This window comes from Diabrotica undecimpunctata, chromosome 6 (assembly GCF_040954645.1).
Source record: "Diabrotica undecimpunctata isolate CICGRU chromosome 6, icDiaUnde3, whole genome shotgun sequence".
Taxonomy (NCBI): Eukaryota; Metazoa; Arthropoda; class Insecta; order Coleoptera; family Chrysomelidae; genus Diabrotica; species Diabrotica undecimpunctata.
In genome coordinates this window covers 23,513,816-23,533,829 of record NC_092808.1, presented here as the reverse complement: position 1 = coordinate 23,533,829, position 20,014 = coordinate 23,513,816, and the positions used below count along the sequence as shown (strand labels likewise).

Genomic DNA, 20,014 nt, shown 5'->3' with positions numbered 1-20,014 from the left:
GTAAATATGTATATAAGATTTTTGTCAATTTAATTTAAGGAAGGCAATAAAGTTTTATTTTTATTTTGAACTCTGTCTCTGACTGTCTAAAAGCTACCCGGATAGTGACTCCCACGAGAGGACGTCACGAATTGATGACAAAAATACATGAGCTAAATATCATATTTATTAATTTCAATGGGTCTCAACTTAATTAAAGTCAAGGAAAAATTATTTACAAAGGCTAATTGATTTATCTGAGAAAATTGAATGTTACTACAAAATCAAACATCTGTTCTTTTGATCTTGAAGTATTTTAAAATTAAGAAATTAAACACGAAAGAAGATATGAGAAATGAAAAAAATGTAACTTAAAACCTTGTGTTTTATTTGTTTCGCGATTTTATTGCAGATAATTATTAATGATCAATTATTTTCATATGTTCACGTGCAACTAGAAGAAGGCTAGATCCCCTCGTTGACACTGGCACCAAATAAGACAAGCCAATTAAAAGCCAGCTCGTAAAATGTACGAAGGTCATCTTTCTAGGGTTAAAAGCGAAGAATACATAAAACATTTTAAATAAAACTCACAAATTAATTTTACAGATTTATTTTTGTTCATTGTATTATTTGTTAATTTTTTAAATCAAACTAATAAAACCCCTACATTTCAATAAATCCAAAATAGTTAAATAGAAACTATATTAATCTATTAAAATGACTTTTTATGGCCAATTAAAAATTAATTTATTGGGTTCTTACTAGATATATTTAAAATCACTCTCAGTGTGACGCCATGCGCGAACTCAACCCAATTTCGCACTCGGGAGTATCATACCTGTTATTTTTTGTATCATGCGCCGTACATGTGTACGATTTTATTCATGTACCCCTTGAGGCGACAGTGTCCTTCGTTCTTTTGGTTGTGCTACATGCTACGCTAATGAAAGGTTCTGAGTCTATGAATGTTTCTTTTGCCCCTCCCCTGGCAAGTAGGTCTGCTTTTTCGTTCCCTTCAATACCAGTATGTCCAAGCACCCAGAGTAAACTTACTTTTTCACTATTTTGGATACGAATCAGATTTTGAAGCCAGTTTCAAACTAACCTGTGAGTCAACCTTGCCTCGCCTTTGTTAAACATAAGAATTTTCGTTCATAATGATGTTGGTTTTAAATATTAGAATTTAGCTTACATTTATTGTTATTCTTGACATTTCCCTATACTTTTAGAAGAAAGTATTATACTAAAACACTTACTTGACACGGAAATATTTCTTTGTTCATCAGTTTCGCCTTCTTGAAGAACTCTTAAGGACTGGAATAAGTTCACATTTTCTGACAACGATACTGGAGCAGCGGTCGTAAGATTTGTATCCGTAGATCTTTTCCTTACATTTTTAATGTTTCTCCAATGACATGCTTGACTCTGAAAAAGAAACTTGACAGTTAGAATTGTCATAGAGCAACAAGGAAAATACATTATTTACCGGACATCTGCCATGACACATCCTAACATCGCATTCAATGTATAAAGCCGGTGATCCTGTAAATCGGAAAGTCTTCATGTAGGCGTACACTTGAGTTTCATAAACTCCAGAATCCGACCACGATCCTCTAAATCTTGATATTAACTTGTCATCCACAGGACAGCTTAAAAATAGAAAAGAGTTAATAGTAAACTAAGAACATATACACCAGATAAAATTATAAGGGTTATTCGATCATTATATAACTGACAACAAACAAATTATGGATGTAAATAAAAAGTGGTATAATATAAAAAACACATTACTGAAACCAGCTCAAGAAAGTTTGATACAACATAGGTCAGAGGCTAAAAAAACAGTGGATGCTAGGAGAAATACTATTACAGATGGAAGGAAGAAGGAAATATAAAGGAAAAGATCTACAGAAGTATAAAGAAATACAACGAATAATTAAGGAAAAAATCAAAATAGCTAAGGAAATCTATTTGATGAAACAATGTAAGGAGATAGAAGAACTAGAAACAAAATATGATATAAGAAATATGCATAACAAAATAAGGGAAGTGACTGGAATGGGTCGAAATAGACAGCAAAGACACATAAAAGATAAAAAAGGAGTACTACTAATAGATTTACCAGATAAATTAAGACGATGGGAGGAGTACGTTAGAGAACTTTTCCAAGATGAAAGAGGTGAAATGCAGAAAATACAAGAAATAAATCCTTTAGAGAGACAGAAGATCACGATAGATGAAATCAAATATGCTATCAAAAACTTTAAAGACAATAAGGTAGCTGGATTAGATGAAATACCAGTAGAACTGTTAAAACTAGTGGAAGAGGATAACTTGGAAGTATTGGCTGATTTATTCAACATGGTGTACGATACGGGAATAATACCACAAGAGTGGCTGAAGTCAGCATTTATGACCATCCCTAAAAAACAAGCAGCAAAAGGGTGCTCTGTTTATGGAACACCGAGCCTTATGAGTCATACTTTAAAAGTACTGCTGAAAGTAATGCATAAGAGAATATACGAAAGGCTAGAGGAGGATATTAGCGAGACGCAGTTCGGGTTCCGAAATGGAATGGGTACTCGAAAAGGACTATTTGCCATCAACATATTGATTCAGCGATGTCCGGATGTAAACGTTGATCTACACTTGTGCTTTGTTGACTACGAAAAAGCTTTCGATAAAGTAAGACATGAAAAACTAATATCAATACTTATGAACAAGCGCATTGACAGTAAAATTATAAATATAGTGCAAATATTATTATAGAGCCATAGTTCAAATTCATGGGCAACACTCAGAAGAAATGAAGATCTGTAGAGGAGTTAGACAGGGATGTGTTTTATCACCACTTTTGTTTAACTTATATTCTGAAGAAATTTTCCAAAACACGCTTAATAATATCAAAGCGGGAGTTACCGTTAACGGAAAATTAATTAACAACTTACGATATGCAGCGACACTGTGATCTTATCGAAATCTTAAATTTGAATAGTGCTGAGATGGGAATTACTATATTCGCTAAAAAAAAACGAAGTACATGCTAATTACAAAAAGACCACAAAATATACATCACTTATTGACAATCAATGGTAACGTGATAGAACAAGTAGAAAAATATCAGTACTTGGGAACTTTGATCAATGAAACCAATAATCATACTGCAGAAATAAACAGGCGAATAGAGATTGCCAGATCAGCAACGAATGAATCCACTCCTAACGTGCAAAAATCTAAATTTGGAGATCAGACTACTTACCATTCGCTGTTATATATTTTCAATATTATTATATGGAACTGAGATTTGGACATTAAAAAAATGCAATTTAAAAAGAATCTAGGCTTTCGGACTCTGTTTATACTGTAGAGTATTAAGAATATCATGGACTAATAGAAATACAAATAAAGAAGTACTGGAGAGGGTTGGTAAAGAAACAGAACTAATCACCACTATACAAACCAGAAAACTGGAATACGTAGGTCACGTGATGAGGGGACCAACATATGAAATTTTGAAACTTATAATACAGGCAAAGATTCAAGAAAGAAGATATGTTGGTCCAAGGCAGAACTCATGGTTGAAGAATCTACGTGATTGGTATCAATGCAGATCGATTGATTTGTTTGGAGCAGCAAGTTCAAAAATAAAAATAGCCATTATTAGGAGTGTTAAGAGAAGAAACTGGCAGACAAGAAGTAGAGATAAATAAAAGGATAGATAAAGCGAATAAATTAGATCAGGCAATAGAAAGAACAATCATCAACAAGAAAGCAATAACTAAACAAACTAAAACAAATGCAAAAAGAACGACTATGAATAACTATTCTGATGAGACTTATTAAGTCGAAATACGTATCAATAGATACATAGACGCTTTGAACGTGAAATCAAATCTTTTCTGCCTTTTTCATTTTATTCGGATCTACTCTGTATGAGTACGAGAAACAAATTCGTTAAGGATTTCTGCTTAGATGAATAGACATGTCGTGGAATGCAAATTTTAGATTCCCCATGTCTCTATTAACATCTTTATCATCGTCTGGCCATGCCTTGCAATTTTTAGAAGGCTCCAGATTAAAGCAGAAATCTGAATTTGTTTCGAAACTATCTTACCGATTTTTCTATCATCGCTATCTATCTCTATTGCGTCCATAACGAAGGAAAGTTATTGTTGCTTCCTTATAAGACAGAGAAGATTATTTTTCACGTTAAGAACGGCTATGAATAACTATTCTGATGAGACTTATTAAGTCGAAATACGTATCAATAGATACATAGACGCTTTGAACGTGAAATCAAATCTTTTCTGTCTTTTTCATTTTAAAACAAATGTTTTTAAGGCTATATATTACATATAATTCTTACGAATGGATGTGAATCTTGAATACTAAGTAAGCAATAGCAAAGTAAGATACGGGTGGCAAAGATGAGATATTTACGAAAGATACAAGGAGTAACTAAAAGAGATTGGGTAAGAAACAATGTTATAAGGGATTAATTCCAAATAGAATTGATGGCAGAGTATATTTAAAAAAAGACAGGTAAGTTGGTGGGGTCATCTGCAGCGACTAAAATATAAAATACCGGTTAAAAAGATATGGGAAACTAAAGCACAAGGGAAAAAGAAAAGAGGAGGGCCTAGAAATACGATCTAATAACACAACAACTCGACAAAAAGGACTTATATGGAGAAAAGCAAAGGTTACGGCAGAAGATAGGAAGATCTAGAAGAGATTCTTGCGCTGTGACAGTGCATTTCATCCTTAAACCCTATGGACAGTATGTAACTGATGATCTAGATTGTGCTTTGGGGAGATATTGATTGATAATCGTTGTGTATGAAGATACAAGTGGATTTGGTACATAAAGAAAGCTACCAGAACTACGAATTAACAGAAAGTTAGAACTTTTCTATAGCAAACGTACAGCAAAGTATAATGTTACACTGTCGCGTGGGAGGTGTAATCGTTTTCATGTAGTGGTGTAGTTAGACAAGACGAAAAGCTCGGGTTCTTTCGGAAAAATATTTTCATGAGCTTTTTTTTGTATAATCACTTTCATGAGATACCCCAAAACAAGGTTTAAGGTGTCGCCCGGGCGAAAAATTTTTTAACAAATAACAATCAATTTTTTCGGTCCGGACAATTTATGTCCAAAAAGTTTGAAACTTTTTATACCATTCTGAACAAAATAGGTCTGTTGTAATTTGATCGTTTTCGAGTTATAAACAATTTAAAATTGAAAAAAAAAACGCAAAATTACGATTTTTAAGACTCAACTAAAAAATGTTATTTTTGAATTCACCAAGGATCTAAATTCAAGCTCAACATTGTTCCATCATTTTCCGATAAGTATTTTGAGCTTATTTAATTTTAAAACAATATTGTTTAATCCATAATAAAGTGCTTATGACAGGACGGGCGCTCGGGCTGCGGCGTATATAAGAGAGAGACAAGGTATATGGTACAAATTTTTGCTGGTTTGAATTCTCATTGTACAAATGAGCGCCTACCCTGCCATACGGGTTTCATTATTTTTCCTTTTTTAGGTTTTTCAGATCATTATGAACAAAAAAGATCTGTTTTAAATTTTCTCTAAAGTTGATCATTTTCGAGATAAATAATTTAAAACTGAAAAAAACGCAAAATTACTATTTTTAAGGCTCAAAAACACAAACGAAAAAATATTATTTTTAAAATCAATAATTGCTTAAATTAAAATTCAAGGCTTCTTCTATCAGCTCCCAATGGAAATTCTGAGCTTATTTTATTTTAAAAACATTTTTAATGTATAAAATAGCTTTGTTCGCGGAGAGGAATGGACAAATGGAAAGGTCTGGTTTCTCAGATGATTGTATAAATTGAATCCCTATGTATTTTTGTCATTTTTATATAAGATAGTAATATTTAATAAAAAATAACCTTATTAGAGTTCTAAAAGTGGCAAATAACGTACCTTAATAATACCGTACCGTATAATACCTATTCATTGTTAACATGTCTTTAATTTATCAGAAAACACAGCAAACTGCAAGTAAGTGTACTGCAAAAATTCGTCAAAAACTGTATAAAAACTAAAAATTAGTTAACTAGAAAAAAATAAGATTATGGTCTGGAGCAATCAATGACTTTCCTCGTGTTCATTTTTCCTCGTTTAGTGCAGGAATTGTTATGTTTTCTTGTACGAGACGAAGACATACAAAAACCTGACAACTTACAGTTTCTATAGCGTTTGTGCTGACTAAAAATCCGCACTCTAATTTGACCGCAAACTTGCTGTCAAAGTCCCGGATTTTTAACACCGCGAACTCTGAAAACGCAACTGCGCATATGAATCAGTCAGAAACGAGTCATGCATTGTCTCCGCGAACAAAGCTAATGAGAAATCAAACCTGTGCCGAAACATTAATTGTTGCAATTTGTAAAAAAAAATGATTAAACAAATTTGATCAACTTTTCGTCCGAGACTTTCTTATCATATCTGTGAGTATAACTCATCATTCCCTTTTGGATTTAACTGTATGTTTCTATCTTGGGTTATGCGAATGTTAACGTCGTTTATAAACCTCATCCCTTATAAACCTCTCATCTGATTTCCATATTCGCCTTTAGGATTTTTTCGTGTGGATACCCAGGCCGTAAGACTCCTAGTTTAGTCATTGACTTTTTTTATTAATGATTTGTTTTTTATTAAGTTATTGAGTTGGTAATTCTTTTTTTTTTATTTTCTTAAGAAAACTTACCTAACGTTCTTACTCATAATTTTCTTTGTTAATTTTCTTTTGATTAATATTTTACACTTATGGACAAAAATAACGAATATTTTAAAATTTTCCAATTTTTTTTGTAGTCACTATTATTTTAAAATGATTCTAGATTACTGTTGTTACTCATATAGTAGGCTGATGTACTCAATTGGTTTGACGTTTATTCAGCGTTTTGTGTCATTCGTGCATTTTATCATAAAAAGTTTCTTCACATAAAGGAAAAACCATACTTAGTAATTCCGTTATTTTAGTTTAATTTATTAAATTTAATTAAATATTGTCTTGATTTAACAAGATTTAAGTTTAAAACATGGACGTATAAACATAGATGGACCCAGCAATAAGATACCTTAAACACACACTGTTTTGAAGCTTCGATATTCCTGGACAAGAGGGTAAAGGGGAGTAAAACGGGTATCGATAGACTGTGATACTTCCTCAATGAGCACAAGCGTGCTTGAATTTTTACTCGCGGGGATAATTATTCAGACGTTAATAATTGGAAGTAGTAATAATGTATAAAAACACGTTTTTATAGAAAAAATAAAATACAATTTTATTTGCTTTAAAATTAATACAATAAAATATAGTTGAGCTCAAGTTAATTTTTTAATAGGTATCAAATAATCCTACGATAAAAAAAAACAATTAAAAAATATACATTTGTCAAATTTAAGTACATACCTATATTTATTGATAATGTGTTAAAACAAATTTTTTCAAATTGTGACAAATTTGTTTTAATACAATATCAATAGATTCCACGTAGTAAGGGTTTCTGCTACCAAATTATTTATTGATCATTCCAAAGCTCTTGCTGGCATTTGACATAAAATTATTTGCAAATATACCTACTTATTAAAAAGTAGGCGTGAAAATGTATAAATTATTGGAAAGCTATTTACCGAACAGAAATATTAAAGTAAAAATAGTATGATGAACTCATGGACGTTTCATGATGAATTCCAATTTTAAAATATTTCTCAAGAACCAATTTTAAAAGTTGCATAGAGTGACCATCGATTGCATCTTCATCATACATATGGTCACCAACATGCTCATAGATTGATTTTGGGACATTTTGTATGGATTTATTAATCAAAATATTCATAAGGTTTTTAACTAGTCTGTTGTAGATATTTATAGTTTTATTAAAAAATCTGAAATATTTTTCAGCTTCCTTACAAGTTTAAATAACCAAAAAGGATGCTTTTGAAAGGTTTTTTTATACTGTTTTCTCTGTTGAAGTTTAGAGTAAGTTTCATCATTAATCAATATTATTTGGAAACCTACATAGAAAAATAAATGAGTTTTATTCATTTCACTAATTTATTGTTAATTCATAAGAAATATTAAATTAAAAAGCTACTAAACAGATCTTTTTAATCAGATGATGTCTACTTACAATTTAAAAATGTCTATACTAATTGAACTAATATCTTGTTCAATACATTAATTAATATGAATAAACCCAATGGTACGCCTATGAAAGACATATTTTAAAATGTAAACACACAGGCTTCCTCAGTTCCTCATCTTAAATAATGTAAACAAACAGTACTTACAAATTAAATGAGACATTGGGATGTAAATATTTCGTTTTTTTTTTGCAAATGCAAAACTGTAGCACCATTATTATAATTTGTTTATTTCACTATTTACAAATATCACTTAAAATACAGCCAAAATATCGAAAAACAACTTTTCCTCATCTTGGGTAAAAAGTAAACAAAACATGGACATGACATGGAACAGCATTTGAAGTTTGACGTAGAGCTATAAGACAGAGAAATGTAAACACCGTTGCCATTAATAAATAGGTTTCAGTGCTTCTACATATAAAATAATTGGTTGATATCTGTTATACGCTATTATTAAATGATATGCACACTATGTGCACATTTGATGTTTTAATTACAATTAAATATATTAATATAAGTAATAAATTATTATTTTGGTTTGATAGCACCTGTAGAGTATAAAATAAATATAGTAATATTTTCAGCGATACGTGAATAAGATATTTTAATAAAAAAATGTGACAACATTTGAAGGTGCTGAGAATGTGACCTAGTCAAATAATTTTGGCTTCACATTTTTATGTAAATAACTGAGTCCATCTGTGTTTATACGTCCATGGTTTAAAACATGTATGACATCAATTCGACACTGTGATGAAGTCCAAGCAGCACAGATTAATTTTGTACGAGGAAGGATATACACAAAAAGATATCACACGACGTGCTAGAAGTCAATCTACAGTTTTGAATACTTTATAAAGGTACCACGAGACAAGAAATTTTGTACGAAGTTCTGGTCAAGGACCCCCAAGGTGCACAACCATAACACAACCATAATTGATGACCGTTTTTGATTCTAAATTCTACACGAAATCGCTTATTGTGAGTTCAAAAACAATAAGACGAAGATTAAAAGAAGCAGCTGAAAGCCTATAAAAGTTCCACGTCTTCTCCAAAATTATAAAACTCGTCGTTTAGAATTTGCAAGAACACATATTCAGTGGAATATCGACAACTGGAAAAATGTTCTTTTCACTGATGAGACCAGAATCCTTTTATGGAAGCCAGATGGTCGAAACCACGTCTACAGAAAAGTTGGAAAACGATTCGCCACCTGCAACCTCGCCCAGACCGTTAGTTTTGGAGGTGGAGGCATAATATTTTGGGAAGGTATTAGATGGGAGGGACGTACTACACTTGTGGAAGTGATTGAACGGATGACTGGTGACTCTTACATTCAAAAAAACATCCTGCAAGATCATGTTTTGCCATATATTGGTTACATTGCATATGACAGATTCATGCTAATCCACGATAGTGCTCGACCATATATCATATAATAAAATTTTTTAATCGATATTTTTTCGTTGGAGAAGTATAATTCGCAAGTGCAGCCTGTAACCGGAATCGTGGTGACTTTTATTATCAATTGTTTAAAATTATTAAACTTTGTTCCTCTATCATGAACTGATAGCAAATTTAACCATTCAGAAGCTGTTCAAGGAAGAAAACTTACTTTTTTTCGTTTTTAAAAGTTGAACCTCTGCCTCCAGTTCGAAGTTCTAAGTTCTTCAGTTCTATTAATTTAAATTGATCTCAGACACGCTTGAAATCATTTTAATTTAACGAAAATGTTCTTAATCTTTTCATCATTTATTCACCTACATCATAAATAATGTTCTTTACTTCATGCTTTAACTCACAGTATAAAAAACAAAAGAATTTTTTTTCTTCCTTTTTATCCCCAACTACAAACGCCGTATTAGGATTATCGTCAAATTTTGAGAAACTTTACGTTTTAGTGGTTCCTGAATTTTTACTCCAAGACAATCGCAAGGGTTTTTCTCTAGATTCTATATTATAAACACTTTCTTCTATTCTTAACTCTTCCACAGCTAGATCTAAACATTGAACTTCATCTACAGTCTGACAGAGATCGATTTCCTGTAACTGAATCGTTTTACTCACCACTTCGACGAGCTGTAGAATAGGATGCATGATCTCTAAAGTATGATAAAATCAAAAGAGTTTATTTGGAATAAAATTCCTTTTCTGTTCGCTCTTGATTTTGAATCAGATGCATTTGACAGAAATCCAGTTGAGCTAACAGAGACAGCAATAGTAATGGTCAACAAAATAACAAATGAAAAAGTTATGAGGACGAATTATGGAAATAAGACAAATGACCGATGAATGGAGAAACATTATAGTAGTACCTGTTGGCCAAGGCCATAAAACAACTTTTCACACCATGAAAATATCTTCTTAAAGTGCCTATCCGTTCCGGATGTTGGCGATCATCAAGGCTATCTTTACTTTATTTATTGCAGCGCGGAACAGTTCAGTGGTAGTCGTGTTATACCACTTTCGTAAATTTTGAAGCCAGGAAATGCGTCTTCTTCCCGGTCCTCTCTTACCATTTACTTTCTCTTGAAGAATCAGCTGGAGAAGGCCGTAACGTTCTTGATTTCTCATTACATGTCCTAGATATTCCAACTTTTTAGTTTTGACGGTCATGAGAATTTCACATTCTTTCCCCATTCTACGCAGGACCTCCACATTAGTAACTCTGTCAACCCAGGATATACGTAAGATGCGCCTATAACACCACATTTCGAAAGCTTCGAGCCGATTCATAGATGCAACAGTCAGTGTCCATGCTTCCATTCCGTAGAGCAGAACTGTGAATATGTAGCAGTTCAATAGACGGCATTTTGTTTTTAATGATATGTCTCGACTGTTGAAAATGGTTCTCATTCTAACGAATGCTGCTTTTGCTTTTATTATTCGCTGTTTAATTTCTGTTGAGTGGTCCCATTGGCTATTTAAATTGGTGCCTAGATATGTATATTGCTTGACTCTTTCGATATTCTGTTGGTTGATTGTAAGATGAGCGTTTAGTATTGGTTTTTTACTAATTGTCATAAATTTGGTTTTCTTTATGTTAAGAGCTAGTCCGTATCTGTTGCTGACTTCTGTTATGCGATTTGTTAATATCTGTAAGTCATTCAGATTATCGGCAAAAACTATGCTATATATCGGCAAAAACTATGCTATACTTTTGCCGATGAAAATATGGTAGAGAGAAATTGATAGACCGGCAATTAGGAGTATGTATATGATTATTCTCTAACAATTGATATCAATATTGAAATAGGTAGATAGGCTACATGCATTTATAAATTAGCAGGATAACTTACCCATATTCATCAATTAGTTGAATTTTCTTTGCCGCTCCATTGTGTGCGTAACAATCATTAACGACAATGTCAAATCCATCTATAATACAAAAATTCTAAAGTGTGTATTATTGTAAGTAATCTATTTAACTATTGAACAAGCTGCCTATTTTCAAAAATTCTCCAAAGATTCTTATATTTATTATAAAAGTTGTTGATTCGAGTTATTGATTTTGTATTGCAAAAACCATATTTATTAACTCACCATATTTGCTTCTCATATAAATCATAAGAGTAAGTGGATCGCCAACTCTTACAGGCTCTGTTACTCTATTACCTGTGGTGCCGTATCCATACCTAATTTCCATGTAACATTCTGGGGGAGTCAGCGTAAACACAACAGGATTCCCTGTAGCAACTCTAAAAAACATTTATTGGGTCATTTATAGGTTAATTAAAAATAAAAGAAATAGAAAAAGAAAAAAAACTGGTATAAATAAGTTCGTTAACAGTTCCAACGTGGTAACGTATATACTGCAAAATATATAAGGGTACACAATATAAGGGTATTGAGATCTTTAAAACACGCGCGATTGTATATTGCTTAAAGACAGTTTTACATTATGCTATTTTCATGCTAGGCAAGAGCCATGCAAGACAGATCATGGAACTGCGCATGCCCACGGGCTATTTCCATGCAATTCCTGTGCTAGACGAAAAATTAGAACATGTTCTATTTTTCATGCTATTTTCTTGCAATTTATATCGTTAAAATTCATGTTGCCAACATAACAATTTATAATAGATTACAGAATAAAACATAACCTTATCTCTATCTTTAGCGTATATCATAAATTGCCCTACACACAATGGGAATAAATTGAGACATAGCTGATTCTGATACTCTAAAATTGTACATTAGAGATCGAAACGTTTCACCAGTTGCCAGATACCTTAAAGTTATAATTAATTTTGTCCTTGATGGAATGTACTGGCGAAAATTGGTATCTCTTTTCTGAATTAAGGGATTAATTTTTTCCAGGAGCTTAAGGAAAGTGGACTCGTTCATTCGAAGAAAGTTTTTAAAACTTTAAAGATCTGTAGCATCCAAGAACTCTTGGGGTAACTTCAAATTTCCCAGTCCTGCATTCAACCAAGGTTTGACCCAGCATTTTCTAGGTTTTCTTTTTTTATTATTTTTCATGATTGTTGCTACAACAGCAATATTCAACAAATAACAATGTTTTCTTTTCTTTGGTTGACATCCTTCACCCTTTTAATAACCATAAATAGTGTATATTTATTTATTATATTATTTATTTTATTACTTAATTATATTTATTTAAAATAAAATAACCTCAAATTGATAAATATTTTCTCTGTTGGCAACAATGAAAGTGGGATCTAAAATTGCACAGAAATATCTCTGATGTAAAAAGGTCAAGCTAGGCAAGAGATGTGCCATGCAAGACGGACTTGCATAGCATGAGACTTGCATAGCCTAGATGTAAAGCTGCCTTAAGAATGAGTTCCAACATTAATTGCTTAAATCATTAAAAAATCGGAACACGCTTATAAAAAAGAATACTTGAGGGCTATGATGTAGCATTTATGTGAAATAATTACATGCTGTAAACTCCGATTTTAACACATTTATGTAAAAATTTTCAAATCGGTATGATATAAGAACTACGTATAACGGGTTGCCTACCTTGATATGTAATTTATCTATATGTAAATGTAATTTTTAAGCTGTCTAAAATTAGGTGCCGTTTTCGCTCTTAGTTAGGTTATGTTATTGTATGTAATTTGTGGAATTTAGTATTTTTTTATAATTATAATAAAATAAACTAATGGCTTCAATTAAAAAGAAAACAACCAGGAAACAATTGGAAGTGATGTTAGACTTCATAAAAATAAATAGTGCTTACTGAAAAAAAACAGGAGAACAATGAAGACATGTAAGAAAATTAATTTCTGTTACTATCAAATTTAATAAATGCTAAATTTTTAGGTGTTCAATGAGTGGAAGATTTTGCAACTCATTTCAAAGATTCATCTTGGGGAGCCCCAGATTATAAATACATTGGATTTTAAAGGTAAAGATTAATGATTGATGTATTATGTTTATTATGGTGTATAATATTTTTCAGAAGGAAAAGGAAGTCAACCTGTGAAAATCAAAAAGGCAATAGTTTTATTTAAAATTCTATAAACATATCCTTTATAAAATTATATCTCAATTATGGAATAAACTGAATATAAACATTTTTTTAACAATTTTATAACTCAAAATTTTTTAGCCACTTTGTAATGTTTCAGATTTTTTGTTTTGTCTTGATCTTTGTGTTATTCTTTTTGATTTTGTAACTAATTGTAACATAAATATCTACATATCATTATGAAATATACTAATTATAAACACTTTTATTTAACAATTTGTTTTTATTTTTTTTATTTTACAACACCGAAGTTTGCAGCAATAATACTTCTTCATATTCTCTAAGGGTTATGAGCACATTTGGACCATTTTGTAATATATTTTAGTTTGTTTTACCATTATCATTAGTCAACATCAATGCAACACAGGAATATATGTTTCCAGCTTTAACAGGGCTGTAATGTAAAACCCTGTGCTTGTGCAAATAATTTTTTAGGATAATTCTCCATTCACCCTTGTGTCTACCAACTCTTCTCTACATTCTAACCCCAATAGATTTTAAATCATCCTCTAAATTGTCTTGATACCTAAGTCTTGGTCTTCTTCTGGTTTATTGTCCCATCAGCCCTCTTCTGGTAAAAACCTTTCCGACTGTTGCACCTACCTCTTGCCTGATGAAATGCTCTATCCAAGTAAGATATGCTACCCTAATGACTTTTATGTCAGGTTCCACAAAGGTTCTATACAACCCAAAGTTGTAATGCCTGTGCTACAAACCTTGTTCTTTGTAGTAGTATATTTTAGGTGTATTTGTAGGTTTACTTTGTGGTATATTTTAGGTTTGTGTTAATTTTTGAAATTGTATTCTTTACTTGTATGTTTTGATTTTCCAAGGGTTTTAACAAATTTTTGGACTACTTTGTAATATATTTTAAATTTGTTTGTTTTGAACTTTTTGCAATTAATTGTAACATACAGGTTTTATGTTTTTAAACATTTTTATTTAACAATTTTATAACACAAAGTTTGTATAAATATAAATCATATAATTATAAAATAAACTGAGGATAAACATTTTTATTTAAATATTTTATAACATAACATTTGCAGCGATAACACTTATTTATATTCTCTAAGGGTTTTTAAAACCTTTGAGCCAGGTTGTAATATATTTTTATTTTGTTAGTGTTGTCATTTTTGTAATTAATTGTAACATACTTGATTTATGTTTTTGTTTTTCACAATATATAAACATTTTTAATTTAATATGTTATAATACAGTTTGTAGCAATATAATATCTTTGTATTATCTAAACATTTTAAAAAATTTTGAGCCACTTAGTAATGTTTTAGATTGTTTGTTTTGAGCTTTATGTAATTAATTGAAATATTAACATTTATATCACTAAACTATACTAGATTATAAAACTCTATCATATATATTATAAAATGATGAAATATCACTAAATTGTAAAATTATATTACTAAACTATATTTGATTATAAAACTATATCACTATTTATCATTGTGAAATAAATAAATTATGAAAATATTAATAAGTTTTTGTTTCACTACACAAAGTTTGCAGCAATAAAACTTCTTATTCTCTGTGCTTCCAACACCCAACCATTTTTTGATTTGCCTCCTTTAGAATCATTTCTATGAGAACTACAGGATGTACTTCATCTTTTTCACCATTTTGGCACCAAGTGTTCCACTCTCCCTGCAGCTATTTCTGTTAATACTTTACTAAATGTACTTTGTTGCATTGAAAATAACAGGTTGTTACCAGTACATTTTTGGTAACTTCCATTTCATACAAAATTAAGTAGGGGGAGAACTTTTAATTTTATTGCAATTTAGTTAGAGCTGGTTATCTATTTCAAATGGGTTACTGGTATCCCGTAACTGACGTTGCTCTACATGTACATAATTTCTTTCTGCCACATCATTCAATTCATTGAGTAATAACAAATTTACAAAATCCATTTTTTCAAAAACAAACAAGAAGCCAAAAGTTAGGTTAATTTGAATTATCTGACAGATCTTCAGGATATGACCAAATATGACAGAACCGAAAATAACGTTTTATGTAATTTTCTGCTGTGGCTTGGTCATTTTACGCATAGCAACGCAGGGCATGATACATCATACCATTTTTACACATTATGTTTTCAGAACTGTAATGTGATGTACGTTTTCTGAATTTTACACTAGTATGTAATTATTTACGCAAATGATACATCATAGCCCCCAATGTCGGAGCAGTGCAAGCCGTCGACTATGTGGGCTATCCATTTGAAATTGCAAAGTATGTTGAGGATAAATAAAGGGGTCGATTTAAAATCATTTGTGAAAGTGCACGCATTCGTGATAATGTCCCTTGCAAATTGCACGTTATCTAAAATTGGAAGATCCTGAGATATACACGGGACATACGTTTCGACTTACGTCTGCTACAATTATGGAGAATAGTGGCATGACAATAGATCAAACCAACGACAAGTAGGATGGAAATCGGCAGCTGTGACGACTGATTACGTTGAAGAGAGTATATCCAATAAGAATGATGTTTCAAACATTATTGGGAATGCCATTAATGGGAGTACAACCCCATTGGTTTTCGAGAATGTCGGTAGTATTAATTTGAACAGCATTTCCTCTGATTTAAAAAACGGAAGTATAAATATTTCAAACAATACCAACTGTACGTTTCACATTCATTTAGTTTTTGAAATATTTGACTAAAGCTTTTAAAACATTTGTCAGTAATATTTATTCATATTTTATTTATTTGACAAGGTATGTACTCTTGTCAGGTCAGATCAATATTTAATACTGTTGATGTTGCCATGACAACTTTAAAACGCGCGCGTTTTTGAAAGTTGATTTTAAACACGCTGAGGCGTACTTTAAATAATCAAAATGAGGTACCAATACAAAAAAATAAATATTTAGTTTTCAGTATTTAAATATAGTCTTAATAAATACAATAATTGTACAAATAAATCAAATTTATATAAATCAAACTTTGAGTTTAATTCCCTTTAGAATAATTTTACAATACTCGTAATTTGGCTCAAAATCAAGTAATAAAGTGGGATACCTAATATTGAAATAGGTATTTCAAAATAATATATACCTAATTTTAATGGTGACTTTGAAGCAATTTTAATGGAACTCTATCGAATTAGAAATCTAAATTTTCTAATTACTTTCACATATCTAAATTTTCATAACTACTATTTCTGTTATTAACTTACTCAACGTCCAGAAACGGGAAAGTAACAGTTTTCCAGAAATCATAGCCGTATTCACAGGTGACCTTGAAGTGTTCGTCGTATTCTTCTTCTATTAATGGATTGTATTGAACCGTGATCGTATTCCACATAAAATTTTTCTAAAAACAATAGTAAAATCAGTTATATTATACCACAAACTTCACAAACAATGAATAAGGGTACATAATAGTCCAGTCATCAAAGATTTGATCTCTAAAAACGTGACGAACAATTTTAGAACAACAACAACGAACAACATTTTGGAGAGAATGTCAATCTTGGGACCCCAAAAAAGATGCAAAAAAGTTTCCTATTCCTATCCTTCTCCGTATCCGTATCCTACCTCCAAATTTCCCCCTAAAACGGAAAACATCGATAACACGATATTTATTTAACATGACGTGATAACAAAAAAAAATGTTTCAAACAACAAATTCAAACATAATCAAAAACTCATATAATGAGGACAGTCACTTTATGTTAAAGTCAATCACGAAAAAACACAGCAGGTGAACATTTTTATAGGGGTCCTAGAAGGATGTATATTAATATGCCTCATATTTAATATTTACTAGAAAGTTATATCTATGTAGGTCTAGAACAAATTTTAGAAGACAGCTTATTAAATTGAGTAAGGTTACACAATTTCTGATTTTTTAAATTTTTTTAATTTAACATTTTTAACGATACTTCATAAGAGCTACTTCACAAATGTAAATAAACAAATAGCGAAAGCAAAAGAAAATATGGCCTAGAAGTCAACAGGAATACGACAAAGTGGTATACAACTGATTCGATTTACTTCAGTTTTAGGTATTGACTGAATCAACAACGAACTTAAATCAAAATCAAAAAGTTACATAGCAAAATGCAAACAAATTTAAAAAATTAGGGCACATTATGAAATGTAAAACTAAATATAAATAACTCGAATTTCTTCTGCAAGGAAAAGTGCTCAGTAAGAAAAACTTTGGAAGAAAAGGAATTTAAACGTGTGGTTTAAAACATCTACCACGAGTCTCTTACTCAAAGTAAGTATTATTGCAAATAAAATTATTGTTCACAACCTTACCAACTATTTTCAGAACACATATTTCATCACAATATTTCATCATCATATCCAGCTAACCGTATAATTTAATGACTGACATATTTTGTAAGATATTAGTTGTTTGTTTCAGAGCCCAATAAGCAAAAAACACAAAAAAAATAAAAAAGAAGCACGTACTGTAGGTGTTTTCTGATTCTCATCATTGTGTGTATTCTTTCCCAACGTGCCGCACCTATTAAGCTGGATGAAGAATTCGTAGTAGTCTCTACCGGTGCCATTGATATACATACAATCGGGATCATAAGCATACCCTAAAACAAATATGAATTAGTAATATATTAAAGAATTTTAACACAGAATAGAAAGACGGTATTAGATCTAATTTCAATGCAGGGCATCTGCCATCCACTTATTCGTATTTCAACCTCGTTAGGTATCATCAGAGCATAATATTCAGAGGCTCTGAATATGGTGATCTGGCTAGCTGGAACCATAAGCCAGCAGAATGGCTCGCTTATAGGGGTTTGTTTGTGAAAATTATTATGGTGGTAATAAATTAGTGAAAAACGAGTGAAAAAATATGCCATCGGCAAAAAGTTTTTTTTGAATTCTGCTAGCTTGAACCTTAGGCCAGAAGAATCGTACCCATTAAGTGTGATTTGGTGGTGAAAAATGGGTGAAAAAATATGGTGCAGGTTAAATTGGATTCCGCTCATTTGTGTCCGCTAGATTAAGAGTCCTCGAAAAACCACAATAATTTAAAGCTGCAATTAAAACGTTTAATTATATATTTCGATTTTTCCAAAATCATAAAGAGGACAAAGACATCGAAAGTTCTTGACCATTTTAAGAAGGTTTTGACAAAGAATGGACTTTAGAAGAAATAAATAAAGACTGCAAAACAGCGTTGGAGGAGAGTAAAGGATGACTACCAGTATGGGAGCAAAACTGGAGGCAGCGTGAACCAAAACCAAAACTTCAAACTGCAGAAATTTGTGATGGCAGGTGAAATGTAAAAACTAATGACATCAGATGATTGAGAGATGATTGAGAAAAAAGGCGTATGACAAGTGAATTTGAAGAAATAATATCATCTGTCAGTTGACTTTGATTTTATTTTTTTTCTTTAACAAAACAATTTACCATCAATACCTGAGAGATGCTAAAAGCAATCAATAAAGTTAGGAAAATGTGAACAAATCTTATTCAATTTAGCATCGAGTAGATTGAGTGCGAATGCTGCTGGTTTTCTCATAATAAAGTCGACTTAATCCAAGCGTATAGCTTTATTTGGTCTATTTAAACACATGAAAAGCTATTAAAATCAAATTAAACTTACCTGCAGAGTATACAAGACCTGTGAATGATCCATTAAAGCCAACACGAATTTTCATGTAATCATCCTGACATTCTGCTTCAATATCTAGAAAACGATGATTAACAGATTAGTTGAAATTACAAAAAATATTGGTTTTGATAGATTTCTTTTTTCATTTTTTATTCATATGATCTGCTTATTGGTACCAAACGCTACTAAAATATTTCTAATATTAATAAAATCATAAAATAAACATACTCTCCTCTGAATTGGATAAAAATACAACGAACCTACAACGCCTTTCGATATTTCAAAAAATCTAGTTCTGCAAACCATTTCTTCAGAGCTTCCATCAAATCTCCGTAGCAGCGGGATGATGGTTGTCAAACGGAGCCAATTTAACTGAATAGTGTTTGAAATTACGAATTATTTACATTGAAACATGCGATTTGTAAGATCAGCCCCTGACCAAAATTGCAAACCAGGGATCAGAAATAACTCCATACGAAATCAAAACGGCACTTTTAGAAATGAAAAATAACAAATCAGCTGGCGATGACGGAGTAGTGATCGAAGTTATCAAACTAGGTGAAAATAAAATTATCCAAGCTTTGGCCAAGCTTTTCACCGAATGCATCTACCGAGGAAAAACTCCTTCTCAATGGAACAATGCAGTCATTACACAAGCAATGAGACACAACAGATCTAAAAAACTACCATCCTATCAGTTTGCTTTCACACATACATAAACTTTT

The 20,014-nt window shown here is 31.4% G+C and overlaps 1 protein-coding gene and 1 long non-coding RNA gene across 2 annotated transcripts in view; one reads left to right on the top strand and one right to left on the bottom strand.

Moving 5' to 3' along the window:
* The window catches only part of LOC140442600 (uncharacterized), a 115,141-nt gene that overhangs the window by 13,051 nt on the left and 82,076 nt on the right, over nucleotides 1-20,014 (bottom strand). Inside the window, exons 5-11 of the mRNA XM_072533610.1 lie at nucleotides 19,281-19,364; nucleotides 18,119-18,252; nucleotides 16,873-17,009; nucleotides 11,714-11,868; nucleotides 11,470-11,548; nucleotides 1,469-1,631; nucleotides 1,239-1,407 (exon numbers count right to left, since the gene is read on the bottom strand). Coding sequence (XP_072389711.1) covers nucleotides 1,239-1,407; nucleotides 1,469-1,631; nucleotides 11,470-11,548; nucleotides 11,714-11,868; nucleotides 16,873-17,009; nucleotides 18,119-18,252; nucleotides 19,281-19,364 — 921 coding nt within the window. The remainder of the gene's footprint in view (nucleotides 1-1,238; nucleotides 1,408-1,468; nucleotides 1,632-11,469; nucleotides 11,549-11,713; nucleotides 11,869-16,872; nucleotides 17,010-18,118; nucleotides 18,253-19,280; nucleotides 19,365-20,014) is intronic.
* Nucleotides 13,138-14,837, top strand: LOC140442599 (uncharacterized). Its single transcript, XR_011951077.1, has 3 exons — nucleotides 13,138-13,409; nucleotides 13,463-13,547; nucleotides 13,602-14,837. It is a non-coding gene; the product is annotated as an uncharacterized lncRNA (long non-coding RNA).